The sequence below is a fragment of the Pelodiscus sinensis genome, chromosome 24 (genome assembly GCF_049634645.1).
Source record: "Pelodiscus sinensis isolate JC-2024 chromosome 24, ASM4963464v1, whole genome shotgun sequence".
NCBI lineage: Eukaryota > Metazoa > Chordata > Testudines > Trionychidae > Pelodiscus > Pelodiscus sinensis.
Genome location: NC_134734.1, coordinates 11,815,192 through 11,838,426, shown reverse-complemented (window position 1 = coordinate 11,838,426; position 23,235 = coordinate 11,815,192). Strand labels below are relative to the sequence as shown.

Here is a 23,235-nt window from a genome sequence, read left to right as displayed (position 1 = left end):
TTTAAATAGGAATTAGTGAGTTTTACGTTGTTATGCTGTTTTTTTGACAGGTGTGTTATTTGTAGAGGTTTGTTTTGCTATGGTACGCTGGTTTTGATTATGAATAGTTTGTTTTAATTGATAGGTGCTTGGGTTTTTTTAAAGCTATTAATTTGCCCACTGATTACAGTTGGATGGGGGATATGCAGCAATTTTCTGGTGCTTTTACATTTTTTGGCTCGTTTTTAAAAACATTTGGCTTTTATATTTTTTTAACTTATTCCTTATTTACATAAAAGAGGGTTGCTTTCCCTGTTAGAGAAGCAATATGCACATTCAAATAAGGACATTAAGGCTAAGTCTATACTGCAGCTTTCTTCTCTTCTGCAAAAGCTTATGTAAATGAAGCGCAGAGTAGAATATTGCCACACTTCATTTGCGTAATTAATTAGCAGGCATTTTTGCGCAAGAGGTTTTGTACAAAAAGGAGCTGTGTAGACGGCTCCTTTTTGTGCAAACCCCCCCTTTTGCTCAAGAGCCGTTCTTCCTGGAAAAAAAAATTAGGAAGAATGGTTCTTGAGCAAGAGGGGGTTTTGCGCAAAAAGGAGCCATCTACACAGCTCCTTTTTGTGCAAGAGGCTTTTGCGCAAAAAAGGCTGCTAATTAATTATGCAAATGAAGCATGGTGATATTCTGCACAAGTTACAATTTCAAGACGGATGTTTGCTGGAAGCCTAAAACAGAATGGTGAGCATAAGGGCCTATTCCTGCCTTAGAATCAACTTTAGACACAGTATTCTGGCTGTTGCACCTTTACTAGTGGTAAGGGAAAGGTCCGTTCTGCTTTCAGAAAGGGTGATTGGCAAAGTACATGTAGGCACATTACTTTGCAGAAAGCTACATTTTAGCTGCATGGCTACAACAGCTGGATTGTCTTTGTCTCCCCGCAGGTGCAGGGATGGCGAATGAGAATGAGAAGCAGAATCCTCAGCGGGAAGATGCTGAGCAAGTGGGACCACACAAAGGATTATTGCAAGGCTCCAAATGGGATGTGCCCAGGAATTGTGAGCTGGGAGGAGCCTGTGAGAACCAGCATAGGCCAAAGCAGCAACAGGAAAACCAGCCAGAGCAGAAAGTGGGTCAGTCCATTCATTGCCAGGGAAGATACAAGAACCTCAAAGAAATTACAGCCCAGCAGCAAATCCTCACGACAAAGAGAAAATACACATGTCCTGTGTGTGGGAAAAGCTTCAGATACCACTCAGACCTGATTATACATCAGAGAATCCACACAGGCGAGCGCCCTTATGAGTGTGGCGAGTGCGGGAAACGCTTCACTCAGAGCTCCAACCTCATTGCCCATCAGAGGGTCCACACTGGGGACCGGTCTTACAAATGCTGCGAGTGCGGGAAAAGCTTTGCTGTCAGCTCCAATCTCATTAGACATCTGAGAGTCCACACAGGTGAGAAACCATATGAATGCAATGAATGCGGGAAAACCTTCACTGACAACTCTACCCTCATTAAGCACCAGAGAATCCACACTGGAGAGAAACCATATGAATGCTGTGAGTGTGGGAGGAGCTTCACACTGAGCTCCCACCTCATTCGACATCAGGGCACACACACTGATGAGCACCCTTATAAATGCTTGGAGTGCGGGAGAAGCTTCAAACAGAACTGCAACCTGGCAGCACATCAGAGAATCCACACAGGGGAGAGACCCTACATATGTCTGGAGTGTGGGAAAACCTTCACACAGAGTTCAGCCCTTATTAAACACCAGAGGGTCCACCAGGGTGACTGACCGGATCAAGGGGTGGCCACAGATTTTGTTTTTCAAACACGTTTGCAACTTTTCATGGAGCGGCCTTGACAGGGTAATGGCACCATCATGTGCTCACTAGGATCTATTAGGGGAGTTGCTTGTCTTTGCATTTTGCCCTTCAATAAATCCCATGATACTTCATGCAACACACAGTCAACCTGTGGAACTCCTTCCCAAAGGATATTGTGAAGGCCGGGACTTGAACAGGAATCAAAAAAAGAACTAGATAAATTCATGGAGGTTAGGTCCATCTATGGCTATTAGCCAGGATGGGTAGGAATGGTGTCGCTAGCCTGTCAGAAGCTGGGAATGGGTGACAGGGGATGGATCACTTAATGATTTCCTGCTCTGTTCATTCACTCTGGGGCACCTGGCATTGGCCACTATTGGAGGACAGGATACTGAGCTAGATGCACCTTTGGTCTGACTCAGTTTGGCCTTTGATGTTCTTTCTATGGAGTCCTTCCACATATATATCAGGGTGTGTGTCTGTCGTTTTTGGGTCAGGGGGGCCACTGACCCACAGGAAAAAAAAAAAAAAATCAATCAGGGGCACACACAAGAGAGAAGTAAAAAACCCACACACAAAACAGTCACTGACATGGCTTCAATGGAGAAGGAGAAAGACACTCCCCACATTACCCTCGCGCCCCAGAACCTAGGGGTGCCCAGACTAGTAAATTGTGTGTGCTCCAGCCCTGCTGTGGGGCAGTGGGACAGCAGTAAGTATCCGGCCCCTGGGCCTGAGGTTCCCCACCTCTGTATATATCATGACTGTCTCTCCCTCCTACCAGGAAAGCCCATCCTCCTCCACAGGGGGTAGACAGAGATGATCTCAACTAGCCACACAAAGGTGAAATTTACCCTAGTCTCACTCCTTAGCATCCCCCACAGCAAGGTGATTAGGGGGAATCCAAAAGTTCTGGGTTTTTTTCCCCCTTGCCCCCGCTCCCCTCACTCTAGCAGCTGTAGCTTCTGCCTGTGTTACAGTGGGTTGATCTCTGTCCATTCTACCTTGGGGTTGAAAGGCATCCTTTCGGTCATCAGATGCAAAGTAATTGTGTCCAATGTTACTAACAAATATTGCATTTAGAGAAATAAGAGAGGACAAGTGAGCTCTATTAATTGTTTATCTTCCTGCTACTTGGGAACATATGTAATATATTGTTTCTCAACATTTTGGGACTGTTCTTTGGGATAGCCTTCCATAAGTAAGAGTTTCTAAATGGGCATGTCACAGGGTAGTTCCATTGTCCCTCACACAGGGGACACTGTTGAGTCCCTGGGCCCCCTGGCACCACACACTGGCTGCGTCTAGACTGGCATGATTTTGCACAAAAGCAGCCACTTTTGCACAAAATCTTACCGCCTGTCTACACTGGCCACGAGTATTTGTGCAAGAACACTGACTTTGTAATGTACAAAATCAGTGGTTCTTGCGCAAATACTTTGATGCTCCCGTTCAGGGCTAAGACCTCTTGCACAAGTATTCTTGTGCAAGAGGGCCAGTGTAGACAGCTACCTTAATTTCTTGTGCAAGAAAGCCCGATGGCTAAAATGGCCCTTGGAGCTTTCTTGCACAAGAGAGCGTCTACACTGGGCACGGATGCTTTTGCGCAAAGGCACATGCCAGTGTAGACGCTCTCTTGCGCAAATACTTTTAACGGAAAAACTTTTCCATTAAAAGTATTTGTGTAAACTTGCCAATCTAGACGCAGCCCCAGTGTCTTCTGCAACACAGATATGGCTATACCCTGGAGCCCCCCTTTCCCAGGACAATGCAGCCTACCAGCCAAATCAATAGTCCTGGTGTAGCATTCAGTCAGGGGATAAGGAGGTGCAGTAGGGGGACCCCAACCCTCCCTCTCCACCAGGTCCCAGCCCAGGGCCTTGTCAGTGGTGGACATGTCCCATCACTAACTCAGTGGGGAGTCCACCTAAAACACACTAAGCTGCTCAGGGACTCTGGTTCCCTACCCTGGGTTACTTCTTACCTTGTCCTGGATTGCTGGCATCTTTCCCACCTGCCTCCTTCCAAGCCAGGCCCTTCCATGTCTGATCTCTGCTGGCTGGCCTTTGCTGCGGCATCCGGCGGCGGCAGCTGTTGCTGCTGCTCCTCCTCCTCCTCCTCCAGGCTAGAAGCCTTTCTGGCTGACTGGCCCCTCAGGCAGCTCACCTGCAGGCAGGCCAGCCGGCCTGCCTGCCTTCCCAGCAGCCAGCCCAGACTGAGTTGCCTTTGAAGCTTTTATACCTGACCTGTAGTCTGAGCATGCCCTGTAGGGCTGTGGGGCAGGACTTCTTCAGCTAGGTAAACCTGATTAGGTTCAGCTTTCACAGTGCGGGGTGGGAGCTGGTACACCCCATCACAGGGCAAAATAATTTTCTTTCAGGGCATGGACATCCTGTTGGTTATTAACAAATAACCAGGCCATTTATAATTGGGCAAAGTGACAAATCTTAATGAACTCCCATGAAATCAAAGAAAATGGTCATATTAGAAGAAGCTATTTAAGAACCCAAATGTCAAAAATGTTTACTTCAATTAAATCCTGCTGTTGGTCTGTTTATCAATGGTTAGCCCTGGTGTCATTTTCAGTAAATCCAGGGTCTGAGGAATTGAGAAACATTTAGTATTTTTAAGTTACACAGCACTTTTATAGTCTAGTACAGTTACAACACGCATTCAGTCAAAACCTTTGGCATTGTCTCCACCTTTGTGTACGCAACCAACAGATCAGAGTAAGCACATTGCTCAGAGGTGTGGAAAATGCATGTCTAAACAATGAAGTTGTACCGACCTAACCACCAACGTGGATGGTGCTTGTGAGGAGGTGGCATATGGACGCCAATGGGGAGAAACCCTTATGGCTGCGTCTAGACTGGCATGATTTTCTGCAAATGCTTTTAACGGAAAAGTTTTCCGTTAAAAACATTTGCGGAAAAGAGCATCTAGATTGGCACGGACGCTTTTCCGCAAAAGCACTTTTTGTGGAAAAGCGTCTGTGCCAATCTAGATGTGCTTTTCCGCAAAAAAGCCCCAATCGCCATTTTTGTGATCGGGGCTTTTTTGCTCAAAACAAATCTGAGCTGTCTACACTGGCCCTTTTGCACAAAAGCTTTGCGCAAAAGGACTTTTGCCTGAACGGGAGCAGCATCGTATTTCCGCAAGAAGCACTGATTTCAGACAGTAAGAAGTCAGTGTTCTTGCAGAAATTCAAGCAGCCAGTGTAGATAGCTGGCAAGATTTTCTGCAAAAGCAGCTGCTTTTGCGGAAAAACTTGCCAGTCTAGACACAGCCTTATAGGTATAGGTTGTGTCTTCACTCAGCCTACAATGACACAGCTGCAAGCGTAGACAAGCCCTTAGTTAACATTCTCTCACTGATCCTCACTGAAGTTGTGAGGAGGTTTCCCTTGGGTTGGTTTCTTCTCAAATCTTCTCTATTTTGCACAGCTCTCTGTGGCAGCTTATTTGGAAAAAGGGAGGGGGCGTGTTTGCAGGATAGCAGACAATGTTCCCTCTAATTTTTTCCACTTGTGCAGAATAAATTTTGATATGTGCATTGAGATGTGTGGATGTGCACCACCAGTAGAAATACATAGCACCGGCTGTGGGTGCTTAGTTAATCTACTGAGTGGCATTTGACTTTCCTGGCCAGCTGCCCACGCACACAGCTTACAAGGAACACTAATCCCCACCTTTCCATGGGAGTCACATAGCAGTCCCTCTGACTGTTGCCCACCTGAAGCAGAAAGAGGAGTGGGAAACTCACCCCTGGTTTTACAATAGGAACCAGCTGGCTCCATCCCTGGAGGAGTTTCTAACAACAACATCAGGCAGTTATTACTTGAACCTTTGCAATTAGACAACTTCAAAAGATTTTCCTTAGTAAGCATTTGATAAATAACTAAGGTTTTTCCATCTTTAAATTGAAAGATGAAATAGAAGGAACCAGTAACTTGAGTAAAAGATTTCCCACCATTTACATTTTCCAAGTTTAAAGAATGAAGACTTGAGAGGGTTTCCAGAAGAAATTAATTTCAGTAAGGATATGTCTCAAATTCTTTGAGGTTTTTTTTGCAAAGAGACAGGGTGAAAGATGCACTTTGACTTTGTAACACCCTCTATGCCTTGTTGCAACTAGGTCTCTTCTTGAAACCATGACTGTTTCACATGACTAGTAGCTGCCTTGTCCCAAGTTGCTTAGGAGTTACCATTTGTGTGGGACAGCGATTAAACTTCTACTAAAAGTATGGTGCAAAGCACATTTCAACAACAAACACAGCTTCAAAACACAACACAAAGTAAACAGTGGGAAGTTAAAGCAAGGTCATGGTGAAAAGATGGCTTTCTAAGGAATCCTTATGAACAAGGAAGGGTTATTTCCTTCTCGGTTGTTACGGTAGAAACCCCATGGACTTCCTCTGATTACACTGCTATGCTGCCCCATAGTTCAGACTACGGGTGTGGGGCGATGGTTTGGGTGAGACTTAGAAGGGAGTCTTCCTTGTGGGAGGTCTTCTAACAACCCGTGAGCCTATTATGGACTCTCCTCTGGGCTATGCCACCCCTAATTTTTCCTTGCAGATAACAATAGTGCACCTTAGCTCCCAAGCACCTTTGAATCATTTCCCTGTGATGACCAGCCCCTGATGCTGCCTACTCAAAGCCATACAGGATCATCAGTCCCCAAAGGTACTAGCTACTCCAGTTTTCCTTAACCCACCTCTCCTGTGCTCCAGACAGCACTCATGAGCACTTACGAACAAAATGCCAAAGCGGGCAGGGCTCTGCCTCTTTCACAGCTGCTGTTGTTTGCAAACATATATGGCAAGGATCTGCTTTGGTTTGCCAGGGGCTTTATAAAGCCATCTCCCAAAGCAAATGAACAGCATCTAAGTAAGAAAAGAGCAAGACAGGACTGGCCTTAGGCATCATCCTTATGAGATACCGTGGGGTGGGTGACCCTTGCTCCCCTTCCCCCACACAGTCGGCACCTCTGTGACTCTCCAGGAGCAAACTTGGCATTTCCTGTAGCAAACTTCTGCAACTATGGGGCAAAGCACAAGCTCACACAATATCTGGGGACTGGGCCCGCATCTGGGAACCTGCGCTGCTGCCCCTCCATGGGGCTTATTTTCCCTTCTGCTTAAGTTGTGGTAACTTACCTCACTCAGGGAGCTGGAAAAGCCACTCCCTTAGCAAGGCACGTTAACATCAACGCTAAGGGGTGTCCACACCATCTTATGTTGGTGGGAGACACACGTCAGCAAAGCTCCCACCTAGCAATGAGGTGAAATAATTATACCCAGCCAAGGGAGAGAGCTGGCCAGTTACAGAGTGTGTCTTCACCAGACACGCTCAGCTGCGCCCACCTAGTCCCGAAGCAAGTCATGAGGCCTCGTCAGTTTCACCATCTGTAAAATGGAGCTAACGCTGCTGCTCCCTCGGTGTAAAGTCCGTTGGGTGGGCACACGAAGGGACCGGGCATAGCTGTGCCGAGAGCGGAAGGGCTGGGACGGTTCCCTGCGGACACGCGTGACTCCCGAGGACTCTGCTGGCCCGAGCAAATCTTACCGGTTACAGCGAAGGAGGAGCCCGCAGCTATTTGTCGCACTTTCGCCCCGCCCCAGCCCCTGACGTACTAGCTTTAACTCTTACCTTAGATGTACGCGATCTCTCGTGTCTGGCGCTAATTTTGGGAGCTCCTGCCAGCAGGGAGGTAAGTCCGTGCGCGTGGCTGGAGGCTGGGTGCAGACGCGCCCCACTAGCTTGTTCTCAGGCCGCCCCGCAGAGCCCTACAGCCGGGGGGAAGGGACAGTGAGGAGCTGGGGGGGTGAGAAGGAGGGTGTCAGGGGTGCCCTGGAATGGGGTGGAGGCACTGTGGAGGGAAGGGGGATGCTGCGGGGGAAATGGAGGGGAGGTTGCTGGGGGCTGCACTGATCCTGACATTCCCACCGGAGGCCCCCGTCATGGCGGTGCTACGCTACTACCGGCACCCAGACTCCAAAGGCTGCCCTGCGTCCCTGCTGCGCTCGGCCCAGGCAGTGCTGAGAGGCATCTGTGCCCTGCACCGGGAGCTCTACTATAATCTCAGCTGGACAGGTAAGGAAGGCACGTGGCCACGGTGGGGGTCAGGGAAGGGGAGGAACAGCCACGCTACACACCGTGAACAGCTTTAATAAGTAGTGAAAACAAATCAGAAGGTGTGGTCCCAAAAGTGAAATGTTTGCAAGCTGCATGGAAATTTTAATAACAGCATACATTAAAAGTACACCCTCAAATTAAACCAAAAAAAGTGTCTAAGTGACCAAACAATATCAAAAGTGGCTAGAGGCAAAAAGGCATCCTTGAAATATTGGAAGTTAAATCCTACTGAAGGGAATATTCTGTCATGTCAAGTGTAAAGGTGTAATTAGGGAGCTTAAAAACAATTTTAAGAACAATGAACAAAAGACAAACTAACAGAAAAACATATTGAAGTGCATCAGAAGCAGGAAAACAAAAAAGTTGCTAAAGGAGCACTTGAAGATGAGACCACTGCAGAGAAGCTAAATGAATTCTTTGCATTGGTGTTGACTGTGAAGGATGTGTCTGGTTTTTTTGGGGAGGGTCTACCTGGCAACCCTATGAGTCGGACCCGTTAAAGGCACCAAGTGATGGGGACAGCCGGAACTTTGGGAACCAGAGACTGCGGGGTGGGGGTTTGTGACCCAAAAGGAGGCTGAGAAACCTAAGAAAAACAAAGTAGGGGGAGCACCAGAAGGGTGACAGGCAGGGCTACCCTAAAACTCTGTTACATACCAGCTGGTGGCTGCTGGAGGAGGAGGGAAAAATAGGGGGGAAGGGTCAGAGAGGAAGGGGCTTGTGCTGAGGGGAGGAGGCAGGTCAGGAGAAGAAAGGGGAAGGCACCAAGGGACAGGGTGTAGGAGAGTGACAAATGCCAGGGGGCCAAGTGGAGACAATGAGGAAAAGGGCAGGAGGGGAGGTGTCAGTGAGAGGAGGGGACAGGATGATGCTAGGAGAGGAGAGGGGAAAGGCTTTAGGGGCTAGAGGGGAGAAGAAGAGGTGCTGGGAGAAGGCTTGAAAGAAGGGTTGGGCATGAGGAAGGTGCGGATGGAGCAAGGCATATGTGAGGGCACAGAGGGGCATGAGATGAACGGGTGAAGATGGTGGTGAGGGGGTGGGCATCAGGGAAAAAGAGGTTAAAGGGGGTAGGGGCAGTGAGGGAAAGGGGAGGCACCAGAAGGGTGCAGGGGTAAGGGAAGGTGCAGGTGCCAGGGGATTCTGGGGATGAAGCAGAAGGGCAGACACCTGCAGGGGAGGGACCAGTACCAGAGGAGAGAGGCAGGGCAGGTGTGTAGAGAGAGGTGTTATGAGAAGGGATGAGGAGGGGTAGCTCACATGATCAGAGTGGGGCTACTGGAGGAGCGGGCACAGGGGGAAGAGAAGGGCTGGTGGAGGGAGGCAGGTTTCAGGAAGGCTGAGGGCAGTGAGAAGGGCATGAGTCAGGACAGCAGAGGAGGGTGAGGGGTTGGGGGGGCAGGAGGCACCAGGGGAGCTGATGGAGCAAGCGGAGGAGACAGAGCAGCAGAGGGGAAAGGGAGAGGTTCATAAGATATTTATTAATAACTTGGGTGCCACAGTGGCACATCCAAACAAGCCACAAACTCAGTACTGGTGCACAACACAAAATGTATTGTGTTCATGGGAGGAAACTCTTAGAGGGAACACTTCCCCCAGCCTCTCCACCCCCCGAGTTAATGTCACACACATTGGGTTAATGCAATTGCAGGATAGTTGCATGAGGGAGATTTGGTGAGGGCCCTATTGGTAAGAGGATGGTGGGAAAAGCTGGATTTGGGAGTCCTGCTGGCTTGGGAGGGGTCAGTATCAGAAGGTTTGTGTCCGTGTCTATCACTCTGTCTTGCCCCAGGTGCAGGGGGACGCCAGTGAGCTGGATTTTGGGGTGGTGCAGTGAGGTGACCCCGAGATGGAGCTGAAGATGAACCGGGTGCTGCGGGGCTGCGTGGAGAGTGGGGCCGCCAACCCCATCTGCAGCCTCCATGACCAGGGAGCTGGGGGCAATGGTGAGAGGGAGCCAGCCAGGGGATGTTGGGCATGTGCTTGGCAGAAGAGGGTCCCAGTGTCTCAACAGTGGATGATTCTTCCCTCCCTGCCTTCCAGAGAATGTGCTGTAGGAGTTGAGTGGACCAGATGGGGCCATGATCTACACCAGCCGCTTCCAGGTGTGTGAGGACCCTTGTTCTCCTCCCTCCAGCTATACCAGGTATGTGAGGGCCCCTACTCCTCCCTCTCCCTCCAGCTGTACCAAGTGTGAGAGGATCCCCTTTCCTAGCTGGGGCCAGGACATGTTGGTATATAAGAATCTAGCAAGAGCCCCAAATTAGTGGTCCTTCTGCTTGTACCTGTCTGTGGGCATATGCTGCTTGCTTTCCCTCCCCACAGCCAACCACAAGCCTGTTGGTGTCATACACTGACTGGGCTGTGTGGCCGTCCAGATGCCATTATATGAAGAATCAGCATGGGTGCAGTACAGCCCAGCCCGAGGCTGTCTGGTGAATCGGGTTCCTTTGCAGTGGCTCCTGCTCTCGCGTATAACAAGATGGCACAGCCTCTGAATGCACTTTCCAATGAGTGCCATGTCTGCATGACAGTTGGTTAGGGGGCAGGGTTGCACTTGAATGAAAGATCATACAGAAGCTCACAGTCCAGGTCAAGTAATATGGGATTATACTTTATCTTTTGTCCATGCTGCAACAGGCCGTTTGCAAGATCAGCAGAAGTTGAGGTTAGCAGACTTCCGTTGTTGAAACATGGTTTCACTCAGATACTGGTCATAGCTTATTTCTGGTTTTCTGGGACTGAAAAAAGGGGAACTGAGATCTGGATCTTTCACCCTCAGAGGAGGATAGGAAAAATACACTCGGACTCAGTAGATATAAAAGTTCCAAAATAATTGGGGCTGAGTTGAGTAATCATGACAAAGGCCAAGGCAATGATATATGTGGTAATACATTGAGAACAATGACCTATAGGAAAAGAACACTTCAGCATTAGAAACATCCCCTGCTGAATATGCATCAACCATTTTATTGTCAGCATCAGCCAAAGAGAAAGGGAAGAGAAGATGTTGTCCTTGGAATGGTCAGAATGATGTCTCCTGGTAATGGGGAAGGCAAAGATAATGAGAAAGATGATGGGTTAACGCCTAAGATTTATCTAGAAGGAATAATGTAAGTACATGGTTTGGTAATATGCATGTACAATCCCTGTCTTATGAAATTGGGGGCTTTGTGACCGTGTTAACTGTACTAATAAACTATAAATATTGTAAATATACAAGAGTTTATATAGTGTGAGTGTTGTAACTGTGCACATCAGGGTTCCCAATTATAGTATAATTGAATACTGATCCTGGGACAAAGAATCTGTCAACCCTAGAGGTGAATAATTAAAATTTAAACATAATGTTAGATCAGGCTATAGCACTGTTTGATATTTTGGAAGATACCAGAGAGCCATTTGCAAACCAGAAATCTATTCCATCAATGCTACAAACCTACCCTAAGATTTTGCAGTCATTTAGATAGATATGATCTGCTAACAACTTACAAAAAATGTTCATTCTATGTTTTTCTATCCCTATGTGGAATACATTTTGTTATGTGCACCAAGGCATGTGTGAATTTGCACCACCAGTAGAAACACTTGCTGCCAGCTGTGCACTCTACTAATCAGTTAGATGGCATTTGAATCTCTCCTGGGCTGCTGCCCAAGCGCTCAGCTTATAGGGATCACTGCTTATAACCACATTCTTTTATTAATAAGTGTTGAGTTGGTTTACAGGGAATCATCAAGTGATCCTGTTGTCCATTTCCGGCTTCTGGCTAACAAAGGCTAGGGACACTATCCCTGCCCATTCTGGCTAATAAGCATTGATGGACCTTCCCTCCATGGATTTATCTAGCTCTTTTTTTTTACCTCAGGGTGTCTGATCCTTTGGGATTAATAAGACCTTCACATGGGGTGACCTGGGTGTTCTGTAACCTCTTATTCTATTAGATCTCTTTGTATGGATGGGCGCCAAGAGCTGGAATGCCTAAAGCCATGGTATCCAACACATTAGCTGCTGGTTACTGCTTCAGAACTGGTTGGACACCACAAGCTTAAAGGGTTCTATATTTGGCTTCTGGGTAACCACTGCAGTGCTTTAGAACCTCACTTGTTACTGGGTTGGTGAATTTGAGAATATATGGCCACCTCATTTTTCTTTCTTCGTGGCTTTGTGTCTTTTTGCCCCATCCTGGTTATGACCTTTCTGCTCCACCACTTGCCGCCTCTGGCTAGATCTCCTTTGGTGCCTCCTTTTTCCCTTATGTAAAAGAGATAAGGATACTTAGGTGGACAGTGTTTCCTGTAAGCTGGGTGCTTGTGTGACTGCTCAGCTGTCCAGTTGATTAGAGGAGTTCCCACAGTTGGGTGGGATTGATTGGTTTTTGTTTGTTTGTTTCTACTGGTGGTGCATATTTGCACATGCCTTGATGCACATAAAAATTATTCCACACATGGATGGACAAAATATGGCCATGGATGGAAGAGATGAGAGGGCAGATATTGCTGGTAGAAGGTAGAATTCACTGGTGAAGTGAAAGACATTGTATGAGTGCTGGCTAGAGATGTTTATCACTCTGGAATGTGTACCTGGAACAAAAGGGAAACTTCCTCTGTAAATCAAAGATCACAAGCAACAAAATGGCAAATTAAATTAAATGTTGATAAATGTAGAGTAATGCACATTAGAAAAAATAATCCCAACTGTACATACAGTATGATGGGGACTAATTTGACTAACTACTTAAGAGAGAGATCTTGGAGTCATTGTGGTTAGTTCTTTGAAAATATCCATTCAATGTGCAGCAGCAATCAAAAAAGCAAATAGAGTATTAAGAAACATTTAAAAAGGGGTAGAGAATAAGACAGAAAATATCTTATTACCTCTATATAAAACCATATGCCCACATCTTAAATACTGCGTACAGGTGCGGTCACCTCATCTCACAAAAGATATATTGGCACTGGAAAAGGTTCAGAAAAGGGCGACAAATTCTTAGGGGTTTGGAATGGGTCCCATATGAAGAGAGATTAAAAAGACTTGGAATTTTCATCTTAGAAAAGAGGAGATTAAGGGGGGATATGATAAAGATCTATAAAATCATAACTGGTGTGGGAAAATAGAATAAGAAAAAGTTATTTACTTATTCCCACAATATAAGACGTGGGATGGGGGGAGGGAGGGGTCACCAAATGAAATTAATAGGCAGCAGATTTAAAACAAACAAAAGGAAGTTTTTCTCCACTCAGAGCACAGTCAACCTGTGGAACTCCTTGCTAGAGGATGTGGTGAAGGCTGGGACTTTAACAGGGATCAAAGAAGAACTAGATAAATTCGTGGAGCTTAGGTCCATCAATGGCTATTAGCCAGGATGGGTTGGACTGGTGTCCCTAGCCTCTGTTTGTCTGGAAATGGGTGACAAGGGTGGGTTCACGTGAGGATTTCCTGTTGTGTTCCCTCCCTCTGGGGCATCTGGCATTGGTCACTGTCGGCAGACTGGGTACTGGGCTGGACGGACCTTTGGTCTGACCCAGTATGGCCGTTCTTATGTTCTTAATACTGCAGTGCTCTGTACTCGTGATCCTTCAGGCTTGTGTTTATAGTAGAGTCATGACTGCATTGCTGACCAGTGCTGTAGTATCTGTAATGATTTCAAATCTCCTCCTCCAGAGATCAATCTTTTCCTTAACTGCCACCTAACGTCCCAGGATGTGTCTACACTGGCGCGATCTTGCACAAAAGTGGCCACTCTTGCACAAAAACTTGCTGTCTGTCTACACTGGCCGTGTGTTCTTGCGCAAGTACACTGACGTTCTAATGTATGAAATCAGGGCTTCTTGCATAAGAACTCTGATGCTCCCGCTCAGGAATAAGCCCTTTTGCGCAACTGTTCTTCTGCAAGAGGCCAGTGTAGACAGGCAACATGAATTTCTTGCGCAAGAAAGCCCTATAGTTAAAATGGCCATCAGAGCTTTCTTGCGCAAGAGAGCGTCCACACTGCCATGGATGCTCTTGCACAAAAACACATCTCTTTTGGAGGCGTTTTTGCACAAGAAGCTGCCAGTGTAGATGTAGACCCAGTGTGTAGGGTCCACCACTGTAGCTGGGCCCCCTCCTACTCTGTCAGTGACCTGCCTGTCCCACCCTAGCTCATAAGGCAGGGATGGGGAACCTATGGCTCAAAACTTGCCTTATCCAACCAGCCCATGAGGCTCTGGGCTCACCCTACCTTCCCACAGCTGGGAGGCTGGTGCTCTAGCCCAGCGGTGTGCAACCCATTGGGGGTCGTGGCTGTCTTCTGGGGGGGTCGCAGCACTGTGATTCAGGCCAGCCGGTATGTTCTTTTCCTGGATCAGTGCCCAATGTACATGTGAGGAAGGGGAGAGGGAGGGGGAGTGGCAGGCGAGCAGAGTAGCATTTAAAGGGGCCGCACTTTTTTTTTTTCCTCAACCAAAATTTTCCCAGGGGTCACGAGTGCAAAAAAGGTTGTGTACCACTGCTCTAGCCACATGGAGGGGCGCTGGGGCTGGATCACCAGCAGCTGCACTCTTCAACCCAGACTCCACCACCACTGCCCCACTTCTGCACCCTACCTCCCACCCAGAGCTCTTGCTCTCAGCTCCTGCTCCCTACCTCCTGCTTAGACCGCACATGCCCACCCCAATCCCTTCCCTGGGAGCCCCTTCCCACTGAACCCCTCATTTTTTGCCCTAATCCAGAGCTTAGTAGGGGCCTCACAAAACCTACAAGCCCTGGGTTCCCTAGGCTCTGGGTTGGAGTTTAAGAAGGGTGAGGGTTTTTTTTATCTTGTGTAAGATTTTTCTGTGGGTCTATAGTCCCCTGATCCAAAAAGGGTTCCCCATCCCTGCCATAAGGGCTCTGCTAAACTGCTCTCTTCTGGGAAAATGTTAGTCTAACAGGCATGAAAACATCTTCCATCAGGCCAAATCAGATTATCATTTTGCTTCCAACAAAGACTCTATAGGCTTTTTGGTCAAAGTAATTACCCTGCCTCCTGATTAATAACAAACCAGCAAGCCACACAGGCTAGGGAGAACAGTGCTTAACAGACTGAGAGGCTACGTTGAGTCTGACACCTTGTTTGATTGTGTGAAGAAAGGACAGAGATCTCTCAATTATCTCTAACAGGTGCTTGCCATTCTGTGTTCCCCAGGATCAATGAGAGGAATTGGGGGGCGTTTGCAGGCTGCCTGCATGTCAGCTGTCAGGGTATATAATAAACCCGTGACTGACATTTCTTATTCCCAAAATTAGTGCTGTTAATTGGATACCTTCTGTGTGTCTGGCACATGGTACAAAACATGCTCCATTTTGTTGAAAAAGAAATTGCAGAAAAGCAGAGGATTTTTTTCAAAAATAATTTGATTTGGCTGGAAGGGGTCAAGCACACAGTGAGCAGGGACACAGACCGCCAGGGAAGAAGAGGAAAGAAGAGGGACACAGTAAGGAGGAAGGGCCTGGGTGGGGGGGAGAGTACTGCCTCCTCAAGAGGAAGTTTCACCCATCGCCCATGCCTGTATCCTTCTGCCCCCTTTGGATAGGTGGGAACATGATCCCACCTCCTCCAATTCTCTTGGTCCACCCCTTCACTGACACTTCTGTCTTCCCCTTCCCCCCACCCCCCAGCTGGGTGACCCCACTCTTGAGTGTGCTGGAGATCTGGGGGGCTGAGTACCAGCAGTCCAATGCCCTTCTGCTGCATCCCAATGACACTGCATTGCTGCAGCACCTGGGTCACTTCGAGTGCCGCCTGTGGACATTGTAGGCACCATCACCAGGGACAGACGGGTACAGGCACCAGCTGGGGCACAGGGCCTGGAGATGAGTCTAGGACTCACGGCTGGGAGAGATGTGGTAGGGCAACGAGTGAGATTCATGCATGGGGGAAAGGAGGCCAGACCTGGGCCCAGGAGTGTGGGTGTAAGGAGGCGCCTAGGACTGGTGAGAGGCAGTTTGGGGTCCTGGAGGAAGTGGGGCTCATGATGGGAGAGGGATTACATGGGGCACACAGGCTCCTGAGGGTGGCTGGGCCTGGCGGTACTTGCAAGGGGGAGGGGGTGCTCGCACCCCAGGGACAGGGGAGCTCAGCTCCACAGTGGGAGGGAGGTAGGGCTCACATGTAGTAAGATAGTCGGGGTGAGCAACTGACGCCACTCACTCTGCTGCCAGCCAGAGCTCAGGCCCCAGAACTGCAGCACAAATGTGGGGCGCTGACAGGGAGGAGGGTCCCTGAGCTGGGCTTGGCTCTGGGTGAGCCAACTCTGGGACCAGGTGACCCAACATCTCTGAGGGAGAGACAGGCTGAAGGGCGGGGCTCTTGCCATCTGGCCCTCTGTACCGCCAGCACACAGGGCCGTGGGGTGGGGGCCGTGTCTTGTTTCTGACTCTTACGTTACCTCCCTCCGATTGTGCTGGTGGACGACCTGAAGGTGCCGGTGACGACCTGAAGGTGCCAGATGTGGGGCTGACGCAGACCAATGAGAAGAAGTTTCCAGTTAACCTGGAGCTGGACTGGGTGCTGGGCAAGATGCCACGCAAGGTACCGGGGAAGGCCCTGTGGATGCAACCTCAGATCCCCTGAAGCCCCCCAAAGGCCAGGGCTGGAGGAGCCAGAGGCTTCCCCCAAATGTGGTGCCCCACAGTGCCCCCTGCTGGGAACAGCTGGGGCTGGAGTACCTAGGAACTTCACCCACATAATGGTGCCTTAACCCTGCTCTCCACAGTGTGCTCTGCTGGGAGAGGCCGGAGCTGGTGTAGGTGGGGGCTCCCCCCAGAGCTCACCCCCCACACAGTGCCCCCTGCTGGAAGAAACCAGAATTGATGAAGCTGGGAGCTTCTCCCAAGCATGGTGCCCCACCTGGCTCTGCACAGCCGTCCCTGCTGGGAGCAGCCAGGGTGGAGTAGCTGAGAGCTCTCCCACAGAGAGCACCCTCCATCTCTGCTCCCCACAGTGCCCCCTGCAGGTTTAACTAATGAATGTCCAATTTTTTTCCCCCAGAAATTTGTCTTGACCCGTGACAGCCCAACTCTGCGCCCTCTGATCCTGCCCTCTGAGATGAGTGTGGGCGACGCTCTGGAGCGGGTCCTGCGGCTGCCAGCCGTGGCCAGCAAACACTACCTGACCAATAAGGTACCAGTCCCCACCTCCCTTCCATATCCACTGGAAGGTGCAGGCCCAAGAAGGGTAATATCCCCGACCCTGTGTTTTTCCCTCTTAGACCCCCCACCAGAGGGGTGGTGCCTCATGCCCCCCAACTGTGTCTCTCTGCCCTCCTATAGAGGGTCGTACCCTCAACTTTGTGTCCCTAGCCTCCACCCCAGGGTGGTGTCCTCACAATCCCTGGCCCCAGTTCTTTTCCTCCCCCCTCACCCACTCCAGAGGGCTACTGTCCTCTGAGCTGTGTCCCTGTGGCAGGTGGACTGGTCGGTGACGGGACTGGAGGCTCAGCAGCAGTGTGTGGGGCCCCTGTCTGACCTTCTGACCTTTGCAGTGTAGACAGGCAACGTGAATTTCTTGTGCAAGAAACCCCTATGGCTAAAATGGCCATCAGAGCTTTCTTGTGCAAGAGAGCGTCCACACTGCCGTACATGCTCTTGCGCAAAAGCACATGGCAGTTTAGATGTGCTCTTGTGGAAGACTTTTTGCGCAAGAATTCTTCTGCAAAACAGTTCTCGTGCAAGAAGCTGCCAGTGTAGATGTAGCCTTATAATCCTTCTAATTTTGTTCATCCTTGTGTGGAATAAACTTTATGTGCTTCAGGGCATGTGTGAATGTGCTCTACCAATAGAAACACATGCTGCTGGCTATACGCTCTGCTAACCAGCTGGATGAAATTTGAATCTCTCCTGGGCTGCTGTCCAAGCACTTAGTTTTCAGGGAACACAGCTTATAACCACATTCTTTCCTTTTATTAGTAAGTTTTTAGTTGGTTTAAAGATTGTCTGATTGTGATATTTGGGTAAGATCTGAGATACATACTTATCTACAGGGCTTGACAAATTATGGAAAACCCTACTTGCCAGACAAAAAAGGGACTCGCCACCCTCCCCCCCAAAAAAGTGGGTTTTTTTAATGGCATAAATTCCTAATAAGAATAAGAACAGTAATTGCTAATACGTTCTTAATAAGTATCACCCAAGTTATTAATAAATATCTTATAAACTTCTACTTTTCCCCTCTGCTGCCATGTCTCCTCCCCTCACTCCATCAGCTCCCCTGGTGCCTGCTGCCTCCCCCAACCCCTCACGCTCCTGGTTCCTCCCCCTTCCCTCACTGCGCTTGCCCCCTTTGCTCTCTTTTTCCCTGATACCCACCCCCTCAGCACCCTCTGCCCCCATTTCCCTCATGCCCCTGTGCCCTCACACGTGCCTTGTTCCATCCCCACCTTCCTCATGCCTACCCCTTCTTTCAAGCCTTCTCCCAACACCTTCCCCTCCTCCCTCTAGCCCCCAATGCCCTTACCCGCTCCTCTCCCAGCATCACCCTGTTCCCCCTCCCACTGACACCTCCCCTCCTGCCCTTTTCCTCATTGTCTACACTTGCCCCCCTGGCATTTGTCTCTCCTGCACCCGTCCCTTGGTGCCTTCCCCTTTCTTCTTCTTCTTCTCCTGACCTCCTCCCCTCCCCTCTCCTCCCCTCCCCTCCCCTCAGCACAAGACCCTTCCCCATATTTTTCCCCTCCCCATAGCCCATCCCAGCCACTTCCCCTCCCCCAGGGCCAAGCAAAACATTCCCCCCCCCCACTTTTTTTGTTGTATTTTACACGTTTGCATGTTGCAATGGTTTTTGTTTGTTTGTTTTCATTTTTGTCCCAGCATTTTAGCCCTATAAATAGCAAATAGCATTTTCATTCATTTTTTTCCATAAAGACAAAGGCGCTTCAAGTGAACTCCCCTTTTCACTGCTGCTGGGTCACAGCAGCCTTTTCCCTGCCCTGTCCAGCCCCTCCCTATGGGCAAGTACCCTTCACTCCCGACCCACAGGGGAAACGGTGCAGGGACAACACAGAGCCAGAGGGGTGCAGGGAACAGTGGGGGGGACGGGACAGGGATGGCACAGGGAACAGGAGGCACAGAGGCAGAGGGACGCAGGGATCGGGGAGAGCAGTGTGTGGGGTGTGGTGGAGGCACGGAATGGGACACGGGGAACGGGAGGGGCAGAGGGATCGGGGTCTAGGGGCAGTGCAGGGAATGGGCAGCACAGAGCTTGGGGGGAGCAGGGTGCAAGGGCGGTGCAGAGCCAGAGGGAGAGCAGAGGATCCAGGGTGCAGGGGGTGGCGTGGTGAATGGGCGGCAGAGCCAGATTGGGTGCAGGGCGGGCGCAGTGAGCTGGGTGGTCGGCAGGGAGGGTCTCTCGCTGGCAAGGGGCTGGGGCTGGGGCTGGGGCTGTGGCAGGACTGGAGCCGGTGGGGCGGGGCCTAGCTCCGCCGCAGCCAGCTGCCGGAGACACGCGGCCAGAGACAAGCTGCTGCAGCCCTTTACAATCGGCGGGGCCACGTCACGACAGCATCCTGGCATCTGCCGGCGCTCCGCCTCCTTGTGCTGCAGCTGCACGCGGGCAGCCCAGCACTGAGTATCGCTGCAGTTCCCCCTCCCCAGCAGTGCTCTGCTCCTCCGCCGGCTGGCGGATTGATGGGGCCGCGCTGCCCATACTGCAGGTTTCGGCCAGTCCGTTACAACGACCCACTGGGCCAGTCTGCCCCTGCACTCGCCAGCCGGTAAAATCTACTCACCACGGGCGAGTGCATTTGTCGAGCCCTGCTATCTATATAAGAACTGCCATATAGGGTCAGACCAAAGGTCCAACTGGCCCAGGATCCTGTCTTATGACAGTGGCCAATGCCAGGTGCCCCAGAGGGAATGAAAAGAACAGGGAACCATCAAGTGATCCCATCCCTGTCACCCATTCTCAGCTTCTGACAAACAGAAGCTCAGGCTACCATTCCTGGCTAATAGCCATTGATGGGCCTACCCTCCATGAATTTATATAGTTTGTTTTTTTACCTCCGGGTAAGTGTCTGATCCTTCGGGATTAGTAAGAATCTCACATATGGCAACCTGGGTTTTCAGCAACCTCTCATTCTATTAGATCTGTGATAGAAATGTAGCCGTGTTAGTCTGGGGTAGCTGAAGCAAAATGCAGGACAATGTAGCACTTTAAAGACTAACAAGATGGTTTATTAGATGATGAGCTTTTGTGGGCCAGACCCACTTCCTCAGATCAAATAGTGGAAGAAAATAGTCACAGCCATATATACCAAAGGATACAATTTAAAAAATGAACACATATGAAAAGGACAAATCAAATTTCAGAACAGGAGGGGGATGCGGGGGGGGGGGGGGGGGGAAGGAAGGAAGGTAAGTGTCTGTGAATTGATGATATTAGAGGTGGGGAGAGTGGGACGTCTGTGAGCTAATGGGGTATTAGAGGTGATAATTGGGGAAGCTATCTTGATAATGGGTAAGATAGTTTGCGTATTTGTTCATTCCTTCCCGGAGAGTGTCGAATTTTAACATGAATGACAGTTCAGAGGATTCCGTTTCAAGTGCAGATGTAAAAGGTCTTTGTAGCAGAATGCAGGTGGTTAAGTCATTGAGAGTGTCCTTTCTGGTTAAAATGGCAAGAAACTGTTTTTTCTTTGTGATCTTGTCTGATATCTGTTTTGTGGGCATTAATCCTTTGGCGAAGTGTCTGAGATGTTTGTCCAATGTACATAGCAGACGGACATCGCGAAAATGGCGATCGGGGCTCTTTTCCGGAAAAGCGCGTCTACATTGGCCACAGACGCTTTTCCGGAAAAAGGGCTTTTCCGGAAAAGCAGCCTGCCAATGTAGACGCTCCTTTTCTGGAAAAACTGAAAACGGAATAGTATTCCGTTTTAAGCATTTCCAGAAATTCATGCCAGTGTAGACACAGCCCATGGGCCTAAAGGGAGCTATGTTGGTTTCTGGGTAACCACTGCAGTGCTTTAGTACCTCTTGTTACTGAGTTGGTGAATTTGAGAATGGTCATTTTCTGCCTCATTTTTCTTTCCCCAAGGCTTTGTACCTTTTTGCCCTCATCCTGGTTACAATCCTGTAACTTCAGTACTAGCCTCCTTTGGAAAAATCTGTCAGGGGTCACACACAAGAGAGAAGTAAAAAAAAAACCCGCAAAACCCTCACTGATGTAGCCCCTGACTTAAAAGGAGAAAGACACTCCCTACATTCCTCGCTCCCCAGAGCCTGGGGAGCCTAGATTAGTAGATATTATGTGCTCCAGCCTTGCTGTGGGGCAGTGGGTATCTAGCCCCTGGACATAAGGTTCTCCACCCCTTTAAGTATCATGAGTGTCTCCCCCTCCTACCAGGAATGCCCATCCTCTTCCACATGGGGGAGGCAGAGATGATCTCAACTAGCCCCACAAAGGTAAAATCTACCTTGGTCTCAACTTCATGAGCATCTCCCATAGCGAGGTGACTGGGGTGAATAAAAAAGTTTTGTTTTTTCCTATTGCCTCCCCGTCCCCTCACTCCAGCAGCTGTAACTTCTGCCTGTGGTACACTGAGTTGATCTCCTTCCATTCCACGGTGTGGGTGAAAGGCATCCTTTCAGTCATGACACAAAGTAATTTTATGTCCAATGTTACTAACATTCTGCATTTAGAGAAATAAGAGGAATATTTAGAGAAATAGTTGTTTATCTTCCTGCAGCTTGGGAAAGTACATAATTGTAGGGGAGCCTGGACTGTCATGCCTTGACAATGAATTATGAGGTCTGCCTTGTGCACATCTCTAAAAAGCAAAATCCGGGCCTGTCTCAAGTCTGGTGCACATAAGCACGCAGGCGAGGTTTAGGAGGGAGAAGCTGTGAGAGGAAGAAATGTTTTACAAAACAAGGCAGATTAAACATGGTACGTGAGACCACGTCAAGAACACATGACAAGCAACCTTGTACTAGTATTTCTGTTTCTGATAAGCAAAAATTACAGATGCAGCCTGCAACTGTCAACTACACACACAGCAGCAACATCCTGAGTGACAGAATGTACTCCAAATAGGGGCACTGGGCATTTTATGTATCCTATACAATATGTAATCAATTGGTAAATATTATTAGAACAACCAAGTCTTGCTTTGCTGTAAAATGGGCTTAGTAAGAACAATTAAAGGCTGCGTGTAGACTGGCCAGTTTTTCCGCTTCTGCGTAAGAACTTGCCAGCTGTCTACACTGGCCGCTTGAAGTTGCGCAAGAACACTGATGTTCTAATGTAAGATTGTCAGTGTTCTTGTGCAAATGTTATGATGCTCCCGCTCAGGGATAAGGCCCCTTGCGCAAATGTATTTTTTGCACAAAAAAGCCCCAATGGCGAAAATGGTGATCGGGGCTTTCTTGTGCAAAATCGTGACTAGACTGGCCACGGATGCTTTTGAGCAAAAGCACTTTTTGCGCAAAGGTACCCGTGCCAATCTAGATGCTCTTTTCCGCAAATGCTTTTAATGGAATAACTTTTCCGTTAAAAGAATTTGCGGAAAATCATGCCAGTCTAGACGCAGCCAAAGGGAGGGAATGGGCAGGATCAACCCACGTGTAACTAGAAGTAAATAGGCCCTTCACACCAGCGACTCAATGCATGGCGTTCTATTGCATGGGAAGAAAAGGAACCAGGACCTGTCTGGTACTGTAGGTCGCATACTGGTGAAGTGTAAGTGAATTATATTATTGTAGATCTTCTATGAATTGCTTTTGCATTGCTTTGTGCTGTATAAATTGTAGGTTTAAGTTGTACAGTAATTGTTTTTAAGGCTTGTAAAACAAACAACTATGTTGACTTTCTTATTTATTACAAGCTTTAAGCAATTAAGTTTCCCTGGAATGTCCTGGTTTCCCTTGGATCTGAAAGAAATCAAGAACACAACAGCTACTGGCAGGGCTTTGTCCAACATCCAAGCCATGCAGCTGCCACAAAAAACTGCAAGTGGGTCCCTTCAACCGAAGGCCAAACACCATTGTGAGAGGGCTAGGACTCAGACTTTAAGGCAAGAAGGGACCACCATGATCATCCAGTCTGAACCCCTGCACAGTGCAGGCCACAGAATCTCACCCACCCACTGCTAGAATAATCCTCTTACCTATATCTCAGATATTGAAGTCCTCAAACGATGGTTTAAAGACCCCCAAATGCAGAGAATCCTCCCGCAAGTGACCTGTGCCCCATGCTACAGAGGAAGGCAAAAAACCTCCAGGGCCTCTGCCAATCCAGGAGCCCTGATCTAGAGGTGGCCCCGGAACT

The 23,235-nt window shown here is 49.0% G+C and overlaps 1 protein-coding gene and 1 long non-coding RNA gene across 2 annotated transcripts in view; both read left to right on the top strand.

Moving 5' to 3' along the window:
* The window catches only part of LOC102459980 (uncharacterized), a 63,611-nt gene extending 59,239 nt beyond the window's left edge, over positions 1-4,372 (top strand). The window contains 1 exon segment of the mRNA XM_075908297.1: positions 930-4,372. Coding sequence (XP_075764412.1) covers positions 930-1,786 — 857 coding nt within the window. The 3' untranslated portion in view covers positions 1,787-4,372.
* Positions 4,373-7,451: 3,079 nt separating this feature from the next.
* LOC102459743 (uncharacterized) lies at positions 7,452-23,161 on the top strand. The gene is made up of 8 exons (XR_012897436.1): positions 7,452-7,529; positions 7,771-7,912; positions 9,744-9,897; positions 9,995-10,097; positions 10,931-11,064; positions 16,394-16,503; positions 16,963-17,094; positions 22,793-23,161. It is a non-coding gene; the product is annotated as an uncharacterized LOC102459743 (long non-coding RNA).
* Positions 23,162-23,235: the final 74 nt, after the last annotated feature.